This window comes from Spermophilus citellus (genome assembly GCF_964194105.1).
Source record: "Spermophilus citellus genome assembly, chromosome: 1".
NCBI lineage: Eukaryota > Metazoa > Chordata > Mammalia > Rodentia > Sciuridae > Spermophilus > Spermophilus citellus.
In genome coordinates, this window is record NC_138182.1 from 125,940,453 (window position 1) to 125,966,972 (window position 26,520).

Genomic DNA, 26,520 nt, shown 5'->3' on the forward strand with positions numbered 1-26,520 from the left:
TGCTTTGCATCTCTCCTGTGCAACCCCTTACTTTATTTTATTCATTTCCACAGCACTTATTATTATTACTTGATACTTGGTGTGCTTCCTGAGAGGCACTTTGAAATAGCAGTGAGTTGGGGGACAAAGTCCTGAGGAAGAAAGAAGCCCTGGCAGAACATCATGGCAGGCTCTTCTGACAAGGTGCTGGGAGAGGAGCACCAGTGGAGCCAGCTTGGCCAGAGCTGCTGGGTCTAAAAGTTCCAGTGGCTTCTGTTGTATGGAGATGCAGAGTTCAACTGGGAGAGGCCTGAACCTGTCAGCAAAGCATCATGTGGCATGAGTTGACCCTTGAGTTGCTGACTTCCTTCATAGCAGGGGACACCCAGGGCAGCCCTGGGCTCCAGGTAGCCACAACTCCCTTTCCAGTGACCCTGGTTACCTGATGTTGATGCGTGGCTCATGTTCAGTAGCTGGGAGTTTCCTAGAATGTGGAGGCCTGGTCTTGGCATTGGCAGGTTAGATGGTCCTCACTTGCTCACTGAAGGTTGGCCCCTGGAGGCCTGGACTCTTGGGACCCATCTTGTATCTTGATTTCTTTGCTTATTTCCCTGAGCACAGGGGCTTTGTGTGCCTTCCACCTCAGCTCTATATACTTAGAACACGTAAGATGCTCCATGAGCTGGGCTGAATGGATGGATGGGTGGATGGATGCATGCACAGGGAACCTCATCTCTCACTTATCCTGGGTCATCTGCCCTTCTATCCAGACTTTTGCTCAAAGTCTTCCTTCTCCACTGAACCAACCTGGGTCCCATTCCTTCTTTGGGCTCAGTATGAATGGGTCTTCATATATTGTGCTGAATCTTCCAAATTGGAATTGAGTTACACACACACACACACACACACACACACACACACACACAAACACCTTTTCTCTTTCACACAGTCTAGATTTGAGAGAAACGTGCTCATCTTGTTCACATGATATTTCCAGAATTTCAGGTGGCCCCACTCTACAAATGCTTTTTTGAATAAAAAAACCAAGCAGACACCTTGACAGTGACCAAGCCCTAACTCTGCCTTCATTATTGCTGATTATTTGTGTGTGTATCTCACCAGGTCAGCCTCTGGAGGTCAGGGGCAGGGTCCCAGGCATCTCAGTGCCTGTGCTAACTCACTGCTTTGTTTTGCTAGTGACAACAATGTTAATGACATAAGAGATGGCAATTCGGGGACACCCCCTGAGTGCCAGCACTAAATCACCTACCTAAGTTCATCTACTTCTCGGGATCACCCTACGGGATGGTTTTATCAGCGTTCTTAACCAGAGACAGGAACTAGTTCAGAGAGGATAGACAACTAGCCCAGATCTCTGGGCTCATAAATGCAAGACAGAAAATTGCCAGCTGCACCACCCAGGCTTGACAGCTCTGGGGGTTCCTACACCACCAAACCTAAGACTTCTCTCCAAGTTCCCAACAGTTCACTGGGGCAACCACCACACAGGGAGCTTCTGCCCTTTGGAGGAGGCAGATCCTCACCTGTCACGTAGTTCTTCAAATCCAGCTCGTTGCTGAGAGGGTTGTTGCTCTTGAACATGTAGAGGTTGAAGGGCGCAGGCTCCTTGCCCACGTCTTTCCACATGGTGTAGTCTGGGGAGGTCCAGCGCCCTGCCAGCACATCGTAATCCCGCTGGGTGAAGTGGACCAGCTTGGTTAGGGGGTCGTAGAGGCCCCCGTGGAAGCCAATGACCATCTGGAAGTCTGGGTTGGAGTCATGGTAAATCTCCCCGTAGGCCGTGTACTGCAGCTGCTTGATCATGAGGCCATTGATGCTGAACACGGCCAGGGGAGTCCCCGTGTTGTCGGAAGCCACGTAGTACTCCTCCCCGCTGCTGCTCTCCATGGCGAAGAGGTGACCCTGCAGGTCGTAGTACAGCGAGGTGATCTCCGAGTTGGAGTGGTTGTAGACGTGGGTGATGCGTGTGGGGTTGTGCAGGTCCGAGTAGAAGTACTGCAGGTGGTGGCCCAGGTTGGTCTTGTAGGACGCGCGCCGCCCCACGCCGTCGTAGCGGTACTGCACGCTCCAGCCGCTGGCCTTGTTGTAGGCTCGCGTCAGGAGGCCCTTGGAGTTGTACTCGAAGATGTCGGAACCCCGCTGGCACAGGTAGCCGTCGTCGTCGATTTTGTACTGCACGTCCCCCAGCCTAGTTATCCGGTCGCGCAGGTCGTAGCGCAGGGGCATGAGGCGCACGCTGTTGCCTGGGTTCAGCAGGTGGAGGTTCCCGTTGAGGTCGTAGCTGTAGCGCCAGGTGGGCCGGTCATTGACCGCCACGCTCTGCAGCTGCCCGTCCCCATCGTAGTCATAGGTGTACTTGGTGGTGTTGGCGTAGGGTCCCAGTTTCAGCTCCCGCTTGATGACCCGGCCCATGCTGTCGTACTGCACGGTCATCCAGTACATGAGCGAGCGGAACATCTCGTACTGCACTTCCTTAATGCGCCCATGGGTGTCGAAGTGCTTGCTCAGGGTCATCACGGCCGTGGTGATGATCTGGTTGATGTCGTAATAGATGACTCCGAACTTGCCGAAGTGCTCCACCTTGCCAGAAATCTCATCATAGCGGTACAGGTCCACGGGGAGGGGAGTCTCACTGATGACCGGCTTGATGCTCGCGATCCGGAAGCTGTTGTCGTGGTAGGTGTAGTCAAACCTGGCGTTGATCATGCCTTCCTCCGAGAACCTGTAGATCTGCTTGTCCACCAGGGGGCCAATCTTCCGGTACCTGATGGTGCAAGAGAAGCCCCCGCTTTGGAGGTTGACCATCTTCAGGACACCGGTGGTCTCGTCGTACCCGAAGGTGACAGCAGTACTGTCGTAGACAATCTCCGATAACTTGGACAGTTTCCCATACCTGTAGAACACCTGGCGCCCCGTGCCCAGAAAGGATGTTTTCAGGATGCGGCCATCATCGCTGTAGTCAAAGATGACAGAAGCGTTGCTTTCTGGGGGGTTGTAAATGTTGCGGATGTAGCCAATGGAGGTATGGGTGGACATGCTGTGCCGGGCAACGCTGGGCATGGTGACAGCGTGGAGACGGTCAGAGGAGTCATACTCAAATATGTACTGGCGCTGGCTCTGGAGCAGGAGGACCATGGACTGGAGGAAGGAAAGGGAAAGGGAACATGTGAGTTGGCTCTTCAGGACCAAGTACATGAATGACAGAATCGATTCCATTTCCCCAAATGTCAATTAAAAGCCACAAAAGATGGGAAGTTTAGAGTTTGCATAGACTCATTCCAGGGGGTGTACCAGTTCTGATGGATCAAGGTGGCTGTTTGGTTACAAACTTGCATTTGTAGCAAGTTCCCAGAGGCTGCTGATACTGCTCAGGCATCCCGAGTATCAAGGGCTTGGAGGACTGAGGTGGGAGGCACAGAGTTTGTCCCCAGGTTCAATCACAAAGACCCTGAGATTATTCAGAACTGACTGCCACTGGCCCAGCTGGACACATGTGCTCAATTTTTTGCCACTCCTGATTACATCTAGGGGAAAGTACATCCTCCGACTAGAACCCACTGTAGAGATGAAATAACCTTAGATAGAAGCAATCAGGAGATTACTGGTCAACTTTCCAGTACTTTATAGTGTAAGAGAACAGTGCTAGCTATGGACCAAGGGGACTTCAGCCCCTTTCTTGCAGAGATGTAACAGATCTGTCTGAAAGTGACTGATGTAATGAGTTAGTGAAAAAGAGAGGGATGGGATGGACCAGTGCTGAGGGGAGTCTACGTGGGCGGCCCAGACTGAGCAAGCCCCTGTCTTAAGACTAGATGTCCAGGGCAGCCTTCCAAAGAGTTGGCATATGACCCAACTTTTTTTTTCTTCTTTTTTTTTTTTTCCCTTCAGTACTATGGATTGAACAGCCTGTGCATGCTGGGCAAATGTGTCACTCTCCAACCCTTTTTATTTTATTTTGAATCAGGGTCTCTCTCAATTTCTGAGGCTGGTCTTGAACTTGTGATCCTCCTACCTCAGCCTCCTGAGTAGTGGGGATTACACCACCATGACTGACTTTCAAAGGGAATTTCCTATTACTGCTGCTCCACCTTGACCTTTTCCAGCTAGAAGCCCTGATTTTGGCATTTCCAGATGTGGACTTATGTAGCAAGAACCCACTGACTGTTATAGTCAACAGGCCACATGGGAGGGTGTTGCTCTGTGGGTTTGAATTTTAGGCAAAATGGCCTACCCTGATGGCTTAATTCAGGTTGAGGTCTTAACAAATCACTGCATTTTCATAAGTATTTCAGAAGTAATGATTAGCTGTGTGGCCAGTGGGATGATTCTGTTCACTTCAACATTTTTTTTTTTTGGGGGGGGATGGATAAAATCTGACAATCTACCCTTCTGTTATTGAGTATCTAGCACTTCCATTCTTCTTTTGATGGTAATAGTGCTAAGTTATGAATAACATTTTTCTTTAGAATTTGTCTCCCTCCCAGTGGGGGGCAGGGGGAGGGCAGCATGGAGGGACCCCCCCCCCCCCCGAAAGTCAAAGGAAAGAGGTCAAAATGTCTGGTGACAACAAGTGTGCGGGGCTAGCTTCGGAAGGGCAGCGGGGCCCATGGCCAGCCCCGGGGGCGGGTCTGCGCACCCACCCACCTTGTCCAGGTAGGAGTAGCTCCACACTTTCCCGTCGGCGAACATGCGGGACACAATCCGGCCTTGCTTGTCGATGTCCGTCCTCTCGCTCATGGCCCCGCGCTGAAGGCCAGCCAAGCGCCCGTTGAAGAAGTAGGAGACGTTGACCGCTGCCAGCCCGCTGCTGGGCAGCCAGAGGAAGGGACGGCCCACCTGGTCATAAATGATCCTCAGGGTAAACTTGCGGTGATCGTCATAGATCTTTTCTGTCCGAATGTTCCGGTCATAGTCGATGGACAAGAGATTCCTTCCATGGACCTGGGAAAACACAATGGGCCAGTTTGGAAGGGGCCACCCGGGGAAGGAGCCAGGCTTCCGCAGTCCACGCTGCCGGTGGGACCAGGGCTAGGCATGCAATGGAGGAAGAAGCAGCCTGGCTTTACTCAGAGCTCCGATCTCCAGCCTCCTTTAACCTCACGCACGCACAGGAGGGGCGATATCTGCACGATGCGCAGGAATACAGCGGAGAGGCAGTTTATGAATGGAGACGGCTGAAATGGGCATGGCTGCATGAGCACGTGGGAGGGCTGGACTGGGCCCCAATAAAGAGGGGGCCTCTGGTAGAAAGCGTGAGGGCAATCAGCACGCATCAGCTATACCTCATGCCTGGACCTGAAGGTTCCACCGCCCTGCCTACCTACCAGGGGGCAAGATGGTTCCTCTATTGCACACTATCACCCTCTCTTGGCACATCCTGGGCTGGGAAGCTGGGGACCTTTAAGATTTTTTATGTGAAAGTACCTAGTCGAACGGGGAGGAGGGGTTAGAAATCCTTATTTTACAAAGAATCTGGGGGCTAGAAAGGTTCCTTCCTATAGAAACTTCTTTATTTTAAATATCTGGTGGAAAATCTTGCCACTGTCAAGGAGGCTGATGCTCAGTGAGGGGACTTCGTCAGGACTGGGGAATTCCAACAAAGGGAAGAACGGATTTACTCAGATTTGAAAGGAATGGGGACACATCCAGACATCATTTAATATTTATTTAGGAGTTGATCTGATCAGAGGAGAAGGGCTGTCCCAGAAGGCAGAGTGGGGAGACTAGACTAGTGAAGGGCAAAGGAGAAGGGCTCTGGAGACTTGGCGAGCCTTAAGTAGATGGCTAGAGGAGACGGTGATGCAGTGACTCTGCCCACTCTTACAACATAATTGACTGCAAATCCAGACATCCCTGGGGTGGCTGTGGAAAGCACAGTGAGGGAAGATGTGGATAGGCAGAGGAAGGGACTGGAGATGTCTTCTTCCTCCTCACCTAACCCCAAAGGTTAAGCTGCACTTACTGATAACGGTGATAATAAAGATAACAACTTTATCACATGTTGAGGAATGGTAGAGTTAGGCATTAGTTTAGGGACTGTACATCCATTTGCTTGTGTTGATGCCCACAAAGACAACTTGACAAATGAGGAAACATTTACTCAAGGTCGCACAGCAATAAGGGGGTAGGGTTGGCCTAGGACTTAGGCCTTCAGATTTCAACTGGTTAACCACTTAGACAGTTAAGCAGCCTTTCTGCTTCCTGAACTGCACTTCCATTGAGTGTCCAGAAACGATGAAGAGACAGTAAAGCATTTCTTCAACCCTTGAGGGCTCCATATTGCAGCTGGTGGGGAGACTAGAAATAAATCCAACACCACAGACATCTGTATTCTGAGGAGTGCTTTGTTCCTAGGTATAGAACTATCTTTTCAGATTCCTTTGAAGATGGGGTGTCTCATGAGATGTAAGTGGTAGTTGCTGTTGGGTCTTTGGGGGAAGTATCATTAAAGGAAGCTGAGAAGGAGGTGACCTTTTGCTCTTCCCACATCCCTCCTGCTCCTAGGTGAAATGCAGATGTCATGGCTGGTGCCCCAGCATTCACCTTGTGAATATGAGCTGATTTTAAGCACAGAAACCTCTGGGATGGTGACTCTTACAGAGAAAAAAGTCTTGATTCCTATTGACCTTGGTGTCTTCACACAGCCACAAATCCCTTACTTTGAAGTTTCTTTTAGGTCATAAGAAAACCATCAGCCTAAATCTCATTTAAGTCCCTGGTATTTCTAATCTCTATTATTAGCAGTTGAAACTAAATGGATGCAGGTTTCATGCTTTGATAGGTGCTGTGCTGGATACTTTAAATAATGTTTCTTTTAATTTATGTGGCGACTGTTATTATATAGGAGCTCAGAGGGCTGGGCAAGCAGAGATGAAGTCAGGTTTCCATGGAGTCAACCAGAGACAATGACAGGATATGTCAGAGGACATCTAGGGAAGATAATGTACCAAAGCATGGAGATCGGCATGAAGGTGGTGAGTTCTTGGAATCATAAGGAAACTCAGCTGGTGGCACATGCTGGTCATCCCAGAGACTTGGGAGGCTGAGATAGGAGGGTCATAAGTTCGAGGCCAGCCTGGGCAATTTAACAAGGCCATGTCTCAAAAATAAAAAAAATAAAGGGCTGGGATATAGCTCTGTGGTGGAGCTCCCTAGGCTCAATCCCTGGTACCAAAGTGAAGGGCAGGAAACCCCAATGATTTAAGTGGAAGATTTACATTGACAAACTAGCAGCAGTTGGAAAGAACAAGTGAAAGTCTGAGGAGAAGATTTATTTTCAACAAATGCAAAAGTGAATGCTGTCAGAATCATTGGGGGATCTTTCTCCCAAATTAGAGTCGCCATCTTCAGAGCAAAACACAACCTGGGGGAAGACCCCTTCCTCTGGAAACAGAAGGTCGGTTATATAGGTTAATCCATCAGGCCAACTGCAAAACATCCAGGATTCTTTCTTTCTTTTCTTTTTTTTTTTTTAAGGTTTATTCACTTTTAAGAGAGAGAATTTTAATATTTATTTATTTATTTTTTAGGTGGACACGACATCTTTGTTTGTATGTGATGTTGAGGATCGAACCCAGGATGCATGCATGCCAGGCGAGCGCGCTACCGCCTGAGCCACATCCCCAGCCCAACATCCAGGATTCTTAAGCACATGTGCTTCAGGAGTCCAGCTCAGCATCTCCCCGACACCCGTGGCCAAAGGAACGCTGTGTCGACAAGGAGGGAAGGGTTTTCCGCTCCTGGTCACGCACCGACTATTTCCCATCCCTTGTCCGTCCACCCCTCCCTCCTTTCCCGTATACTTTTCCTTTTTTGCTTCTTCTTGCACACTCTCTAGGGCCCAGTGCATTAATTATGCGCGTGGAACACTGCATGCCTGCAGCCCAGCAGGGCGCCCTTCTGTGGTATGAAGATGAGCAGCAGCAGCAGCAGATGAGCATCCCCTGGGACTCCGCCCGCTGCTGCCAGCGCTGCCCTAAAGGATCCTCCCAGCACTCCACCCCAGGCACCTCGTCACCGCACTGCACGTGGGTGGCAGAAACAGGTTTGTACAATGAGCAGGGGAGCTGTGATCCCGGCCTAGAGCACGCGGTCCTCACCCCCAGGCGGCAGCACCAGCAGGAGGCGCAGCGTCAGACTGGGTCTCCCTGGGGCTGCAGTTTTAAAGCACCCACCAAGCTCTGGGAGCACAGCTGCCCACCCACACCACGCGTGCTGAATCGATCCGCGCTCGGAGGAGGGGCTTGTGGCTTGTGGAACTTCACTAGCTCCCTGGGTCATTCCGATGCAACTCTTTGGTTAGAAGACACGCGGGGCATCCATCGTAAGGTGCTATGTTCAGTTATCTGGGCGAACCACAGGTACATCACAGAGGTGACCACAACATCCATGTACACCGGTGTGTATACGTGTTCTTTCCCTAATATGCAATCATGAGAGAGACCAGTGTGTAGATGGTGTGTGTGTATGTGCATGTCTGTACCAGGCTTCTGTTATATAAGAGTAAACACCGTGCACACACACACACACACAGGTCGGCCAGGCACCCTCTGACTCCCACCCTTTGCTTTCCCGCTGTCGCTGGAGCTGATGGGGCCTCTGACCCCGGGATCGCGGTGCACCAACCACAGAGAACTTTGGCGCTAATTATTCCCTATTGGTGATCTAGGGTGGGTTTTCACTCCCGAATTCACCAAGAATTGTGTTTCCTGATACCATTGGCTGGAGTTTGCTTTTCAAATGTGCAATTTCTACGAGGATGTCCAATCTTTCTAAGAGTTTAATAAGGGCACGGAAAGCTGAGCTGGAGTTGTGGCCAGTCCTGTCATCTAGTCAGAACTGTTTTCTCACAAGGTTGCATCTGGAAAGTGCAGGCGCTCAGCTGCTGGGAGGAAGTTGTGGGTGCCATGGGCACTTCCTGGGTGCCCGCCCCCCCCCCCCCCAGGTTAGAGCCCTTGGGAGCTCTAATTTGGCCACACTGTTCTCTTATTCCGGATTAAATTACCCATCTAGCAATATTTAAATTAACCTTGAGGCTTCCCGGAGAACATAAAAGTTATTTTGAATTATTTTCACTGCCAGGATCAGCACAATTCCCTGCTCAGCCGGCTTGGTAGGAATTCAGCAATAGAGAAACCAATTTTTAAATTAATACAATTTTGTGTTTGTAAGGAAGCCATTATTTTTAATTATCGGGCATTTTCCTCAGCCTGGCTTCCCCAGTTAATAAAACTCAAGCTATTTAGCATGGTTTTCATTTTTGCAGAGGGCAGGCTTAGGGAAGTAGTTTCCCCTGTGGAATTTCCCTGCAGAATGTTTTGATCTCACCAAACACACGCCTGTCACAAGGAGACTCGTAAAAAACCCAGAGAAAAGGAAATGCTGTCGTCAAAATGGCCCTGCTGGGCCTATAACCGGTGACTCTAACTTAGCTCTAGGGGTAACGTCAGGGGCTGGTGATTTGAGAAACGTGAAGGAGGAAATTACACTGGGCTGGATCCCCTACAGGAAATGGAATTGTAGCACAGCAGGAGAGATTGCAGTCAGACATACAGAAGAACCTTTTGCTCTTTGTGCTTTAAGAGTATCTAGGGAGGCTGGGAGACTCTCCCAGTTTTACAAGGAGAAGCAAGCCGCAGCCTCCAAGATTTAGTTATTCACTCACCCAGGGGAAAAGCCATCCATGACATCTTCATTTCCTTGCTGGGTCAGTCCTCTGGGAATGAAAAGCAGCTCTCCCCAGCTCCCAAACAATAAGATTCAACACTACCCTGGAACCAGTGCTTGTGCAGACAAAACAACTTGCTATAAATTTAATATTAGCTTAAATAATGCATCATTAGAAGGGTAAGCCTCTGCAAACATATTAAATAATGTATTCCTCGAGCAAACATTACTTTTGGATGGCTTGCTGTCTTGGATGGTGGGAAGGGGGGAAGGTGGAAGGGTCTGGATCTGAGTCACAGTTTTGACTCTGATCAGCTTTGTCACTCCAAAGCCACCCCTTCTTCCTCGGTGCCTCGGTTTCCTCGTCTGTAACAGCCTGAGAGCTCCTGGTGGGTAGGGGCTTTGTCTTTTGTTTCTTAGGTTGCCCACTGTTTTGGGGAGTGCTTGGTGCTCCATGAACATCCTTGCAAAGTTCTAACATGGAAAATAGAACAGAAACGCGACCAGGACCGTCTGCGATCCAAAGAACAGTTAGAATCCTCCCGGGAACCCTGGACCTGGGATAAACAGAGGTAGGACAGGAGAACTTTCATGAAATCAGCTTAAAGAGCCTGTTCCTTCTTTCAGTATCTCTGAAGCACCTACTATGTGCTAATTATTGCAATGGGCCCTTAAGACAGAGCAAGGCAACCTGGCCCCAGCCCTCTTGGAACTTCCAGGTTGAAAAAGAGAGTTGGGCAAAAACATCCCTGCTCATCAGTGCAAGGATGAGCGTAGACCTAGGGAGGAGCTCTGGGGATGGAGGAGGGTGAGGATAGTTACTCAGAGGAAACACTGTATCCATTGGAGCCTGAAGCATGCAAGAGCTTCCCAAGGGAGGGTTTCAGATGAATGATTGTGTTTATTCACCAGTGGGTAAATCTTCAGAGGAACTTGGAGTGTCTAAGATTCTTACAAGGACCCAGAGAGCCCTATCTCTTTGATTACACCCTCAGCTAATTTCCTCTAGCCACATTTAAATAAAATCAGGATCCAAGCAAAAATCTTCTTGGCCTCAGGGCCTTTGCATATGTCAGGCCCTAGCAACTAAGACTTTCCTCCCCATTTATCTTCTCTCCTCCCAGCTCTTACCTTCAATGTCATTTTCCTGGAGTGACCAGAACCTAAAACACATATTATGTATTTTTCCTACCCTCTATTTTTCTACACCATTTCTTTATATTACTTGTATGCATCACTATTATCCATTCCCCTTGTTAAGACATAAACTCCATGAGGGTGTTTTTTTTTTTTTTTTCTTTTTCACGTTTCCATCACACCATCCAAAACAGCAAGTTGTCCTGAAGTTATGCTTGCTTGGGGAGCATATTGCTTAATATGTTTGCAGAGGCTTGCCCTTCTAATTGTGCTTTATCTAAGCTAACAGTAAATTGCAAGTTGTTCTGTACGCACAAGCTCTTCTCACAGGGCAATGACATCTCGTCTGTTTAGTTATCAATAGGTGCTCAGTGAGAACATAGTAGGTGGGTGAAAAATAAAACATGAGTCAAGTGAAGAATGAACACAGGTGACAGGAAGGATAAAGCTCAGCCTGTCTTGGTGACTCACATTGTGACATCCCTGCCTGAGAGGCCCCAGGAGAACTGGGTCCATGAGCGCGTGTTCACGGCTCATGCGCACACCTGCCCCCCCTTGCTCCTATGTCAACGTGATTGGCCACGTAAGTAAAAGTAATGCCTGCCAACATGTAATTGCAATGTCATATTAATTATATGGAAACCCAAACAAAATTACCAGCTCCCATTTCTTCTTGGAATACTAATAACACGAATCCCAGTGTCATGATGGAAGATGATCTTGGAAGCCATCTCTCTCCTGTTCTGCAACCTCCACGTGCTGCCGTTTCTTGCTTTTGCAATTTCCAAGCAAATCATAACGGGGAAGAAATAGCATAGAGGAAGGATCTAGGCTTCCTTTTCAGAGTGAATCAGACACAAAAATCCTCTTTAGGAAAGAGCGGAAGTTTAAAATCTTTATAGAAGGGGCCATTTTTGTTCCCTCTTCCAAAAGCCTGGGGGAAAACCTAGCGGGTGGATGAGTGGGGAGCTGCTGGGTGGTAGGGGATCCTCAGGCCGCGAGTTCTCTGCTCAGCGTGGGAGGTGGCAGGATGGGACTGTATCTGGAAGGTGGAGGCTCCCAGTCTTGGTATCTTCTCCAAGCCTGGCCTGTCTGGGTGTGTGACTGAGGTGTCTATCACCTGTGCCCTCACCTGGCCAGTCACAGGCTCCCACTCCCATGTCCGTGACTGGCCCAGGGATGTGAGCTCCTGGTGCAGGGTCAGCTGTGGTTCTTCTATGGGTTTCTTTTCTTTTCTTTTCTTTTCTTTTCTTTTCTTTTCTTTCTTTCTTTCTTTCTTTCTTTCTTTCTTTCTTTCCTTTCTTTCTTCTCTCTCTCTCTCTCTCTCTCTCTCTCTCTCTCTCTCTCTCTCTCTCTTTCTTTCTTTCTTCAGAAATCCCATGGGGACATCAGGGGAAGGGTAGTCCTGGTCCGTCCAGGGGTCACCTTACATTGCCCCAGGGTACAAGGAGGAACAGCTGACACTGTCTCCTGCTGAGGGACATCCCTGAGTGGAGGATGGTGGTGTTGGTGTTGGGCGTGGTTCTCTGATGATGGCTCTGCTGGGATTTTTGTTCTCTGCTCAGCTCCAGGGATATGCAGAGCCTCGGACCCTCACACCCGTCTGCTGGCCAGACTCCCAGGAGCTCCCTGGTCCTTGGAAAGATCAGGCCATTTGGTTCAATCCGTGACACCCCACGTTGCCCTGTCACCCTGCGGAATCTCCCCATTTCCCTGCTGTCTGGGGAACAGTCCTTTTGAACCTCACCAATGCCTGGGGCTGGCCTAGGGGTCTTTTTTAAAGTTCATTCTGTTTCCTTCTGTTCCAAGAAGAGCAGTGGCCACCAGAACGTCACACCTCTGTGTGGGTTTCTGCTCCTGGCCTCGCTCCATCAGCGGCCCGCACGGCCACCCAGGCTGCCTGGTCCCCAGGAACGCAGGGAAGGCCCCTCCAGAGGTCAGCATGACCCAGCGACCCTGCTTGTTGCTCAATCCCGCTAACCGTCCGGGCCGTGGTGCCCAAGTCTTCCCTCTTCTTTGGACTGGAGCAACAGCTTCCTGCTGTCTCTCCCCCTGTCCCCTCCTCCAGGCCTCCACTCTCTAGGAAGCTGGGAGACAATTCTAGTGCCACACCCCCCTGCACATCCCTCTGCTAACTAAGCCTCCCCCTGTTGTCCCCAGGAGAGGCGCCAGCCTGGTGCGACGTTCCCGTCCTCTGCTGTCCCTGGCCGCTGTCCCTCCAGGCTCTCTGTGGGACTGGAAGTTTTCTGAAATGCCATTCCTGTCTTGGTCCCTTTTCATAGGTGCTGCCCTGTCCCATCACCTCTTTCCTGTGTCTGAGCCTGGCCAGTTCTCACTGCTCTTCAGAACCGATTCTAGCTCTTCTGTCCACCCTGAGACCCAAGTGGGGTGGTAGAGTCTGCAGTGGATTCATCAATCTTCTTTCACCTCCTCCCTCTCAGGCACTTGGAAAAGACATTGACCGAGTGTCCTCACAGTTACATGGAGATCGTTGGATTCTTCTTGCTGGGGTGGGCAGGGTGATGTGGGTCGTGCTAGGCCTGCTCATGAGGTCCCCTTAAAGCATGTAAGCTCTCTTCTCCTCCTATAGCTGCTTTGGAGGTCAAGTGGCAGGGTCACAAGATTGAGCACTCGGAGTAAGCCACGGTGAAGAACAGTGGCTTGACTCTTGGGCTGTGATGTGTCCAGTTCCTGAGACTGCTGGGTCCATTGGTTACCTGGCATAGCCTTGCCTCTCCTGACCGATACAATGAACACCCCTTTCCTGGTGGTACTGGCTACATCACGCTACTTGCCAGGCTGTAAACTTCCGGTGGCAAGGACCCGGCTTCCCTTATCTATCTAGTCTCCTCATTCCATGGTGCTGGATGCAGTTGGCACTTAACGAACAACTTTTGAATGAATGAAAAATGTCATGTCTGCATTTGAGCTGGTGGAGCAGGAGTGAAAAGAACCATCAAGACTGGAGGAAGGGAGAGAAGAGCCCACGCTGGCCTTGACCGAGACAGCCGCTTGCCTTATGGGGCTGACAGATACCTGCAGATTCCCTGTCAGGAGCTCATGAAACTCATCGGAGGAAAAGGCCACTCCCAAGCTCCCTGAGTCTACGGCACACGTCACAATTCCCTCAGACCATCTTCCAACTGCTCCTCTGCAATTTCCAGGAGTTGCTTTTATTTCATTCACTAAACAGTTTATGAACTGAATTAAAATAAATGAGATGCAAATAAATTCCAGGCTTTCTCCCTCATTTTCAAATTACATTTCCAGTCCACTCAACCTGTTATAATCTCATAGTGATTTTCATTTAAGAGAGCTAAATGGATATGTGATTATTGTTACAGGAACTAACACCAGACAATTAAATGTTGAGGTGTTGATAGATAAAACTGTGTTTTGATTTGCATAAACATGATGCCAGCGACTCTAACCCTGGCAGAAATTCAGTTATAAGGCTTGCGTGTCTAACTTCTGCTAATTACCACAAGTACCATTATTAAGATTGTTTTTTTAATATTTAGAGTTGGGATTATAGCCATTTTATTTGAGGGCCACATTTATCTTTATTTTGAAAACTTAGAATGCATAACTGATTTATCAGAGAAAAGGCACGATGACTACTTATAATCAACTTCTACAGTGCAGCATATCAAAAATCAATTACACAGCCCTGAAATCCAGTCATTAAGGATTTAACTACTAATCGCATTCCATTTTTGTCTTTAGGAAGATACTGCGGCTTGCAACTTTGCAGATACCAGCAGAGGAAGAAAAACATGGGAGACTGCTGATAACCTAATGTGGAGAATTAAACTCCAGTCAGACAAAGGCAGAATATTAATTCGGAGTGGCCTGGCTCTGCAGGCAGATCACCTGGGCTGGCTTGGATTTCAATCCAGTAACACAAAAAAAGGTACACCCAAGTCTTGCCCACGCTGAGTCTTTCATGGGATTCTAAAGCCAGTGCTAAACTACAACTTGTTCCATGGTTCATTGTCTGTTTTTTGCTTGCCTTGATCTGTGATTATTTTAGTTGTTTTTAGTTTGCTTATTACCTGTCCTCTCTTCCATCTCTTCCCAGCCCTGAAGGAGACCTGTAGGAGGGTAGGGGCTTTGCTTTCTGTTTCATGTATCTTCAGGGCACAACACAGTGCTTTGATCATAGTAGGTGCTTAGTAAACATGTGTTGCATTTGATGAAGACTGGGACCACAGGGTCCTTCCCCAAACCCTGGGTAAAGTGTTAGCATAATGGTAGGAGTAGCTTCCTCTGGTTGACAGATGACTGACCAGAGCAGGGTCCACTAGTGCTGAGATAATCTGTCTGATTGTGAATCTGAGCAGGAAGCTGTGGGATACAGTGGCTGAGAGTCCTGGCAAGTGAGCCAGACAGAAGGACAGAACTGGGGCCAAGTCCAGGCTTGACCATTTCCTACCCATCCATCACATCATTGGTTTAGCTTCCCTGAACTTGTGTGTTCCTCTGGGAAACAGAGGCAATCATGACTACCTCATGAGGCGGGCGGTTGAAAAGGTTAAAATCAGATACGACAAGTGAAGCATTTAACTTAGAGCCTGCATCACTGAAGTCCTCAATATATGCTACGCATTAGTTTTTTAAAAGCTGTAACTTGGGGCTAGTTGCCTGGTGTGGGGATGCCAGGGTTGGTTGCAACTTCCTGCTTCCGCCCTGTCATTTGTTCCCCTTGGAATGTTGTCCCTGACCCCCTTGTGCAGGGTGATGTTTCATCCCTTGGGATCCCATCAGACTCTTGGGTGACCCTGTCTTTCGGTAGCCTATGGTCCTCTTGTGTCTGTGCGTTCTACCACTGGCAGCTCCTTCAAGTGCAAACTTTCCAAGTCATTCTCCCAGGATTTAGCAAATGCCCAGCACACGGTAGGCATCACTTCCTTTCATGATCTGGCCAGACAGTGCAAACTTGGGGAGGAGATGTCAAGCGGGAAAGGCAGACGCCAGATCTCTCCAGCTAGAGCACAATGTGAATCCCACAGCAGAGAATGGCTGCCCTTGTCCACCCTAGGAAATGGCCTAAAAACCTGGGGCTTCTACCGTCTGAGGGAAGAACTTGCCTTTTCCAGGGAAGAGAGGAGAAAGGCAGGCGTAGAAGCCGGGCAACCCTCAGCTCTGGGAGGAAGGTGCCAACCACTTACCCGGAGCTTCCGGCCAAAGATGGTGACTTTGCCTTTAATCTGTTCCTTTCGCAGGCGCCACTCAATGGAATTGAGGCCGTTTTCCATGGGCAGGGAGATGTTGCAGCGCCCAATGGTGGGGGTGATGGTGCCCGCCAGGACGTGGGGCTCACTGTGGAAGCTGACGCCCATGCCGTTGGCGTACATCACCCTCAGGGTGCCATTGTTACAGAGCTGGTAGCTGTTCCGCACTTGATCTGGAAAAACGCAAGTGGGGATGGGCACAGGGAAATAGATTATCCACTCTATCAGTCAGAAGAGAATAGACCCTATTTTTGCAGGTTTCCATGGTACTTTACAGCTGTCAGTCTAGGGCTGCCTTCAATTAGCGCACACACAATGCAAAGGTGAGTGGCAGAGATGGTGCATGGGAAGAAAAACATTATTAATATGTGGCTCTCCAGAAATAATTATGCCGTGATATTTTTCTTTTACTCACTGAAGACTATTAATAGTACATTTAAACATTTAAAGATGTCTATTGCCTACACAATTTGTGTCAATCAAATCCCTGAACTTTAACATATATATTTTAGCTTATATTAAAAAAACATAGAGGAAAGGAAAGTGACTTCAATTCTCCCCATGACTTTTCTTTGCCTCCATCTAACCCAGGGTGGATGGTGTCAGCCACAGGTCAGATCCAACGCAAGCACAGCCAGGGCTCTTCAACAAAACCCAGACAAAAAGCCACCTTCCTTCTTGAGCTATTGCTCTTGACCTGTCACATGCCACCTCCACCTCCACCTGCACTCAGGAGGCTCCAAGGGCATGAGAAGACGGAGCCAGGCGGTGCCCACCCTGTGTGTTTATCTTCCCGAATGGAATCCACACTAGTCAATCAGACTTCTGACCTTTTCCTTTATCGAAAAGTTACAGGAAGGAAATGCAAGTCAGAGACTCCTTGAACAGATACGCCGCTTCCTGATTGTCTGGGCAAAGGAGCCGGGCTGGGCTGGCCTCCGAGACGCCAGCTTTTGGGGCAGTGGGCAAGGGTGCACCTGTCACTCGGCAACTGCAGCCATCATACAGAAGGACAGAATCTACATCATTAATCATTTGGCAGAGCAGAAACAGAGTCATTGAAACAGGCTCTGTCGCGGTATAATAGTCCAGAAATGTCACCATTTATCTACCAAGAGGACACTTTTATCCTCTGACAACTGGCTGGCCCACTGACATTATATCTTAATTAAAGGAAAAATTAATCTGCACAATTCCTTTTCTTGCCAGCCCCTGTGCTTGTCCTGGACCGCGTGGGCATGTCTAACAGCAACTATAACCATGGGGTGGCCAGGGACCTTTGAGATCCTGGTTCCGGCAAGAGATTGCTACAGACCTCTGACCCCAGGGCAACCAACTCAACAAAGATGATGTACTAAAGAGAGAATCAGACTGGGAACAACAAAAAACAACATGCAGTAGTAGGCCCCGGAGAATAAACAGTCCCAAGAAGATGACAACGGCTACAGAGGGGTAAGAATGAGAAGAGGCTGGGCAAGGGGCGCACACCTGTAATCCCAGAGATTTGGGAGGCTGAGGCAGGAGGATTGCAAGCTCGAGGCCAACCTCAGCAAGTTAGTGAGAACCTGTCTCAAAATAAAAAAAAAATAAAAAGTGCTGGAAGCTGGGCAAGGTGGTGCAGGCCTGTAATCAGCAGCAGCTCAGGAGGCTGAGGCAGGAGGATCACCAGTTCAAAGCCAGCCTCAGCAAAAGCAAGGTGCTAAGCAACTCAGTGAGACCCTGTCTTTAAATAAAATGCAAAATAGGGCTGGGGGTATAGCTCACTGGTCCAGTGGCCCTGAGTTAAATCCCCAGTACCAAAAAAAAAAAAAAAAAGACATTTTTAGTAAGTTGATATTTGGTTGTGTATGGATGACATTTTTCTCCCAGGAATTTTTCTTTTTTTTAAAACAAGACCTATCTCTGCTAGGGAGTGGGTTTGCTGTGGATGTTTGCATAAGACAGAAGCTGAGGGGCGCTGGGGGTGTGTGCAAGTCCCTGGCGGGGCGGGGGGGGGGGGGAGGAGCTCTCCCCCGAGGGCGTGGCAGATTGGGGCAGAGGGGTGGGCGGGGCGTACCCTGTACCACTGTGTAGGAGGCCTCCACCGAGGAGAGGTTAGTAATCACAGTGACGTCGTCGTCACGGTTGGAGTTCTCGATGTCGATGGTGATGGATTTCTCCATTTCGCGGTGCAGACTGGTCACCACCCCCGTGGGGCGCGTCACGTTGGTCAGACGGCCCTCGTGGTCATAGCTAGAAGAGAAAAACACTGGTTGGAAGGGCAGTCAGTGGAACCAAAGATTCTCCCAGTGTTCAGAACCATACAAGGGACAGATGATGGGGCCAGAGAAAGAGCGCAGGAGTGGGGTGGCCCGTGCATCCCACGGAGGCTCCGGGTTACAACCCAAACCTCCACCTGCCCTGAGCAAACCGTGCGTCCTCCCAGCCACTGACTAACTGGCCCCAGCTCAGGGAGAACCTTCCGCCTGGTCTCAAGCAGGAGAAACTTAACGGTGCTCCCGCATGTTAGTGCCAACAGTGTCTCGTAAACGTCGCTGGCTCTTTAATTTGTGTGTTCCACAAAACCACCAAATTAATCTTTCCAAAATATCAGTCTCATCCTGTCACTTCTCTGCTGAGCAAGCCACACTCTTTTCCCACGGTTGCTCCATCAAATCCAGATCTGGCATTTGAGACCATCCAAGCCCAGAGTCCTCCACAGGGATGCCAGCTTGTCCCACTTGTCACCTCAAAGACCTCGCTGAAGGCAGCCTGGGCCAAATGTCACCTCCATGTCTTGGTTCAAGCCGAGCAAGCTGGCTGCAGGCAGCCCGTTCATTGGTCCTGTAGCCACCAACCCACCATGGCTCGGCTCCCCTGGTGCCCTTCTTACAGTTTCCCTGGGACATGCTGTCCTCAGCTGTCCTCTGTGCCCACATCTGGGTGTGTAGGGCCCTGCCCTGCTGCCTGCACATTGCCTGAAATCGGACCCTTTCTTCTTTACTTTTAAGTGTCAGTTTTACTTTTTTTGAGATGTGCAAGTTCTTGCTGCCACCTCCTTGCTGCTGCAATTCATAGAGCATCTCTCAGTCTTGGAAAATCCAGGGATCCCTGAGAGCTGGGCCTTCACCCACCCCAGGAAAGGGAACAGACTCTTCCCAGGATCTGCCTTCAGGCTCTGGGGCTGAGGAGGGCTGGGGGGTGGGGTGGGACCATGAAATCCTCACGTTTGGAGGGCAAAAGAGAAGGACCAGCCATTGGACCCTTGGTGCGCCTCCCTCTGGGTTGGGACAAAATGGGCAGGTTCTGAGTGATGGATACTGGAGCTCCCACGGCACACAGGGGCGGGAGTGCCTCATAAGAGGCTCGCGGTGGGGAAGATGTGACCCAGTTGAGTTGACCACTGAGCGCTCAGGACACCGGAGGGTGCTTGGGAACTGTTTCTGGACTCCAGGAATGCAGACCTGGCTGAGACTTGCAGTGGTCTGAGAAATTTTGCTTTTTCTTTGGAGAACTGGAAAGTCAAACTCTGAGGATATTTGAAGCTGAGAGCAGGACCACACTGAGCTGGATGGCCAGCTGGGTAAAGTGGTGAGGGTGACAGGAGGGACTCTGAATGGGAAGCCCAGGGAGCTTAGGAGCCCAGCCTCTCATCTCTAACCCCATCACTTATCCAGGGCAGATGACACGTGCTCTGGAAAGGCCTGGTGCCGTAACCAGGAATGGGGACTCAGGCCTTCTCATTGAAGGGGCTTCCTGGTGCTGTCTTACCTGCTATAGAAACCGACTCTCACACAGGGGTACAGAGATGCTATTTATGGGCTGGGGCTGTAGCTCAGTGGTAGAGCACTTGTGTAGCATGTACAAGCCCTGGGTCCAATCCCCCAGTACCTCCCCCCTGCCAAAAAAGAGATGCTATGTACAGTAGTGACATTTTAGAACAACATAAACCTAGGAAATCATCAACATTGATGACATGGATTTCTATTTATTGGCATGGACAAAAGTAAATTGTTTTTATTTCTTAATAATGTTTTTTCTTTTTGTAGTAGTGCATTTTAATTATATATAGTCGTGGGATTGTTGTTATTTATTTGTATGTGCACATAATAGTACAAAATAATTTGGCTAGTTACAAAGGTCTATATTGTTGGGTAGAAAGAGCAGGGTACGAAGGGTTGTCCCTTGATAATATGTAAGTATCTATTATAGAAGAAATTCTCCTGAAAATATGGATATCTAAACATTTTTTTTAAAGAGAGAGAGAGAGAGAGAGAGAGAGAGAGAGAGAGAGAGAATTTTAATATTTATTTTTTAAAAATTTTCGGTGGACACAACATCTTTGTTTGTATGTGGTGCTGAGGATCGAACCTGGGCCGCACGCATGCCAGGCGAGCGCGCTACCGCTTGAGCCACATCCCCAGCCCCTGGATGTCTAAACATTAACGGTGATTTTTCGTGTGGGATTTGGACGACTCTTTGTTTTTTCACGTGTTCCTGTATTTTAGGAACTATTTGTAATCAATATGACTGAGTTTAATGCTTTATAAGCAGAAAAAACTTTTGCAAATAAACCACAAACAATTCCAAGTGTCTGGATTTGGGGTGTGTCACACAGTAAAGCTCATCAGTAATGGAGAGCAGAGGCGTGTCACCTCCAGCAAGTCGTAGGACAGTGAGGAGGTCATCATCCGGGACCCAGGCCAGGGCTTTCATTCCACCCCCCTGTAGTTCTGGGACACACACAATGTACTGCCCATCGCACTTCCATAGAGGGGACCAGGACAGCAAGAGTTTCTACTTTGGGGAAGCAGAGCACTGAGTAGGAACCTGAATCTTGGGGCAGACAAAGCACATTTTTCATTAAGTTGCAACAGGGCTCAGCTCCCTGCAGCTCTGCTCACTCCCTCTGTGGAGTGTCTACAGATTCAGGTCTCTGTGCAAATCACTCTGCACCCAGGAGTGAGGATCTTCGAGTTCGAGCAATTGGATCTCAATGGTACCCAGAGGGAACCAGCTAGGCCTTGGCCAGTGTGGGGCTGGACATGGCCTTGGACTCATTTAGTCAAAAGATATTCATGAAATACCTATTCTGGGCCATGCATTTTAAAAAACACTAAGGATATGACTAGGAATAAAACAGACAAAGTCCACGCACTCATGCTAGAGGAGAAGGCAAAACAAAGCAAGGCTTCTCCTCCCCAGTCTGGGAATTGAACAGGCATGGCAGGATGCCCAAAGGGTCGCTCGTGTCTCCTCCATTCCTGCTCGGCTCTCCAAAAGCCACTTCCAAGCCCAAAGAGGAGTAGAGAGCAAGGTAACTGCCAAAGGGGTATGTCGTAGCTGTGTGTGTTGCAAAACCAGCTCATTCTATAAAATAACCCCTGAACTCCACTCCATGGGAAGTCCACATCCACCCTTCCCCCTGACACCTGCTCCTTCGCCACTGCTTCACTGGGAGAAGGAGCTGAACCTGATGGACTGGAGAGCTCTTTCCTGTCTCTCTTTTAAGGAGGGCCTGTCCTTAAGGGAGATCTGTTCTCTGCCCCTCTAGACCCTCATTTTGCTAAGGCAGAGTCTGCTCCTGCAGGGAAGGGAGGCCCAGCAGTACTGAGGGCCAGGGAGCGAGAGGATTCATTCAAAGTGGGGAATTAAGAAGTCCTAGTGTACAGGCTGCTTTCTTCAGTTCTGCTTTTCCAAAGTAGGTCTCTGTTTGTCTGGCTCCTGTATCCACTATGTAGGTGGCTGTTGGGAACCTGAGGGATGGGACGGAGATGGAAGAGTACTTAATGATGTCCCTCAAATCCCAACAGCACCTATTCTCTGTTGAACTTGGGTATGCCAAGTGCAATGTGTATTATCCCAGTGGATTATCATGGCATCCATGTGTTGCTGGCATTATTATCCCCATTGGCAGAGGTGGACACGGACGTTCAGAGAGGTTGGGTCACTTGGCGAAGGCCAATCAGAGAATATTTGGCAGAAGTGGAACCTATACCATTGTCTTCCTGGTGTTAAGGTCCAGGGGCTTTTGCAGAAGGTTGTGAAAACCTGTGTTCTCTCAGGAATATCCTGTAACCCGGCTACTTCTTCTATCAGGACCTAATGTCTTGCATCTGGAGAAATCTGAATTCCAAGGTTGGAGTTCCCTGGAACTTTCTGGGACTGGCTGATCATAAAATGAGGCCAGAATGATTCATTAATGTTATTTCCCCTGACTCCTCCCCCTGCTCTGAGTCCTTAATGGGATGGCCTTATTGGGAACATCTTTCCCTAAATCCTAGAACAATTTTCATCTGGAGATGGAAGATGGAACTCCAAATTCTACTCAGAGCCTTGTTGTAGAACAGTGGTGGGTCATAGAAAGAGTACTGGACATAGAGATCCACTGACCTCTCATGTGGCCTTGGGAGAGTCGAGTCACTTCTCTGAGACTCAGCTTCCTTATATTTAAAATGGGGAGAATCAAACTTATCTGCTGAGGGTCACTGTAACAGCTGAGCTGATAAACAGCTTCTCTGCCCGTCAAGGTCTATGCAGAGAGAATGTTCTGCTGCTCTAGCCCCTTATGGAAAGGTTTGTACCCTGCCTTATGGAACACAGTGGAAAGAGAGGAATCCACCTGCTGAAGTCCTCACAGAATGACAGACTGTTTTCTGGCAACCTTAAAGCCTGTGTGGTTTTCTCTTCTCTGCTCACTCCTCTCTGAAGTTTTGGTTAAGGTGATGCAGTGCTGGTCTCCATCTCCCTCCTCCATGAGGAAGTGGAGTTTGATGTATGATTTTTTTAAACTACCAATTTGCTGGCCATGTATTAAAAGTGCTATAAACCCCAAAAGAACTTGCTATATATTTTTTAAAGAATTGCTAAGAGAACCTTACATATTCGAACCTCCACAATGCAGAATTTGGGATCACTAGATTTACCCACATTATGAGGAAAAAACAAAACAAAACCCCAGCTTATCAAATTAAGGAGGGGAGGAAAAAATTATTCATGAACAAATATTTAAAAAAGACTTATGGCTGGGTGCGGTGGTGCATGCCTGTAATCCCTGCAGTTTGGGAAGCTGAGGCAGGAGGATCACAAGTTGGAGGCAAGCCTCAGTAATTTAGCAAGATCCTAAGCAACTTAGTGAGACCCTGTCTCAAAATAAAAAGTAAATAAAAACAGCCGAGGATGTGGTGCAGTGTTGAAGTGCCTCTGAGTTCAATCCCCAGTACAAAAAAAAAAAAAAAAAAAATAGGAATCACGTCTACATGTTTTTACTGAGCTAGAGACTCTTGCTGTAAAATACCTTCCCTCTAAGCCCACTTGTGTGGACCCACTAAAACCAGAGCCAAGGCTTTACTACAGTCCTGGAGTCAGGCCTAATTGGGTTTGGGCTCCCTGAGAGGGGCATTTCTTTCTCATTCAGGAGCCCCAACTAATGATTTCTAAATGCAACAGGTCTTTCTGCAAAACTACCACAAAGGAAGGCACAAATCCAAGAGGTGTATGTGTTTAAGCCTAGCTTTAACCTACTTGGGGTGATTGCTAAAGGTGGCACTCAGATTGAATGTCAGAGGGGGAAGTGTTCTGGGGAAGTGTGATCAAGTCCGGTGCCTGGAAGAATATGAAGAGGCTTCAGAAGCCTGAGAAAGGTTGCTTTGCCCCAAGAAGGGAAAGCAATTCTGCAATGCACTAAATTTCCAGCAGGTGGCAACAGCTTCCTTTTACATTTTCCTAAGCCCTTTGGCACACAAACAGGAAGTGAACATTCCTAGATTTAGGTGTGATTGACAATGAGGTCTTCTTTCCTCTCTCTTGCCCCATTCCCCTCTGTAATACCCCTGCTCCAACTTACTAAATTCTCAGCTAGCATCAACATCTGGAACAAGCAAGCACTCTGAATACATAAGGTTAGCATGCTCCTTTCCCAAGGACATCAGATACTTGCAAATTCCATTCCAGCCACGGTCAGTGACTGGGGAGTCTTAGCGGCTTCCGCCAGCGTTCCATTGGTTAATACCTGCGGGAGCTTGACCGAGAGCTGCTGCAGGAGCTAGGGAAAACAGCTTTTTGGCAAAACAAACGGCAGGACTATTAAGTATGAGATAATTGTTAGGGGAAATATGACCGGCTCTCGCATCTTTTAATATACCTAGCACTTTATCTGTATTGATCTGCTCCTGCTAAAGAGGAAATTCAGAGTTTATCTACCTGTCTGTGCAATCAAGTGTGTTGCTGGACCTATTGGCAAATTACAGGAGCCCCACTGGGATCTTGCCTTTTAGGTTCTAATTTCCGCACCCATAGCAAACATGAATAATCAGCAAAGTTAATCAGCACTTTATCTCCCAGGGGCTGTGTGTGTCCAATATCCTGAAATTTGAACGGCAGGCAGACAACAGGAATTCCCAAGGCTAGTAGGTAGGATGTTCAATATCAGAGACCCAATAGAGCAAATCATTTAAGAGTCAGGGAGAGGGACATGAATATCTTGAGGCCACAGGAAATCATTAAAGTCAGGAAGACAATGTGACTAAGCAATTTTAAAAGCAACATGAATGGCCGATGCTGAGGCCAGCCCGGCCCGGGGAAGCGCTCTTTGGAGACACATCACAAACCCACTTACTCATAGAAGATCGTCCATCCCGTTTCATCACTCTTGGTGGCCAGGAGCCCAGTGTTCCCATCATAGGTCATGAGGCCAAGCTCCAGGTTTTGTGTGGACACAACTTTGAGGCCTCCGTTGGTGCCCACAGTGAGGGTGATGATCTGATTGTCCGGCATGAGCAGGTGGCGGGGCATGCCGCTGCTATCCCGTCGGATCTTTAGGGAATTTCCATTATTGTCAATCAACTCGGTGACGTCATTGTCAGCACTGTATGTGAAGTTGTATAGGTACTCCCCGGTCACCAGGCTCACAGTGTACTGGTGGATCCCCTCCGCATTGAAGACGTACAGCTCCTGCTCTCCCGGAGAGGCGGCCTCGTACTGGTTGAAGGCATTGAGAACGGGTTTGTTCTTGCTGACCGCCCTGATCCGAATGTTGCCCAGGTCTGCAATGTAGATAGTGCCATCTGGAGCCACAGCTAAGGACGATGGGGAATTCAGGATGGCATCGGTGGCATAGGCATCGTCTCCAGAGTAGCAGATGCAATTGACGTCGTTTTTGCAGTCGCAGTCTGAGGCTGCCCCGGCTAAGAGGCAGATCTCCCCGTTGGTGGTTACCTGGCGCAGACGGTTAATTTTCTTCTCGTCCGTCTCAGTGATGTAGAGGACCCCTGTGTGAGAGATGGCGATGGCGCTGGCTGACTCCAGAGCAGAGTGAATGGCGAGTTTGCTGAGCGAGTAGTCGATGCCAGGAACCTGGCAGTGCATGGGGCGACCCGCGATGATGCTCACTTGGTGGTTCTCGGTGATTCGGAGGATGACGTTGTTCTCTAGAACATACAGGGAATTGTCCATGGGGTTGACCGCAAGGTCTGTTGGCCACTCCAGGCGAACCTGTGGAGGACATGGTATTGTGTTCAAGAATAGTCTATGATATGGCCAGCATTTGAGTGTGGGCACTTACATTGGCTTTATGCAGATTTTAACTTTTTTACTAACAAACTGTCCTAGAGGTGCTCTTCATTGAACTAGCTTCCCATTGCCCATGCTGATGTGTAGTAACTGTGCAATAAACAGCAACTGTGCAATAAACCTCCTGTCCCATCTGCCCACTGGCTTTACTTATGATGCTTCACAGCTCCAGATGATTAACCAGGGTCCAAGTTATAGTATATGGTTACACAGGTAGTGCACTGCACAAGGGGTCAGTACAATCCTGAATACACTCTGCTCACTAAGCCAGTAGCCTGAGAAGGGCGTGTTTATTTGGAGGAGGCATGTGGCTTGAAAGGTGGCCCTGACCCAAGGGCTGACAAAGCACAGGCCAGCTAGCAAGTTACAACTTTTGAGTGTTTGCCTGGGGGAAAAAAAAATGAACCAAATCAAACACATTCCTTCTCTGTGGAATTCGAAATAAAAATCTCAGTAGCAAGTTGTCAGTTTGTTGTGGAATTTGAGCTGAAATTTATGAGATTGACCAAGGGTTGAAAAGACGCTTACAGGAAGGGTGAACGTATATTCCAGGTTGTTTGAGAACAAGTGCTATACATTTGAGGGAGCCTCTGCTCTCTGTCACGATAAGAGCCCTGACTAAAGGCACACTTTGGGGACTAATACAGAAGACTCTGCTCCGATCACTACTGCACGGAGAAAAGGTTTACATGGCGAGAATGCGATCACTTCCAATTAACAGGAAGTTCTGATTGACATATAACACCACACTGTACAGTCTCAAACCTGCAATAATGATGGAGAAGACGGGTAATTACCCAGCAACTCCTACCCTGTAATCTGCCACGGCTGGAGTATGTCACCAACTCGACTCTTCTGAGCAGAAATTTCCTCTGTCTCATGCTTTCTCCTCTCCCAGTTTTAGCGGTTCCCCTGCATCTTGCTGTCTAGTTCC

General features: G+C 48.8%; 1 protein-coding gene across 2 annotated transcripts in view; it reads right to left on the reverse strand.

Moving 5' to 3' along the window:
- The window catches only part of TENM2 (teneurin transmembrane protein 2), a 625,713-nt gene that overhangs the window by 10,143 nt on the left and 589,050 nt on the right, over positions 1-26,520 (reverse strand). For both annotated transcript variants that reach the window (XM_081292628.1, XM_081292629.1), the window contains exons 22-26: positions 24,634-25,508; positions 18,094-18,269; positions 15,975-16,210; positions 4,645-4,941; positions 1,524-3,138 (exon numbers count right to left, since the gene is read on the reverse strand). In XM_081292628.1, the coding sequence (XP_081148754.1) occupies positions 1,524-3,138; positions 4,645-4,941; positions 15,975-16,210; positions 18,094-18,269; positions 24,634-25,508 (3,199 nt within the window). The remainder of the gene's footprint in view (positions 1-1,523; positions 3,139-4,644; positions 4,942-15,974; positions 16,211-18,093; positions 18,270-24,633; positions 25,509-26,520) is intronic.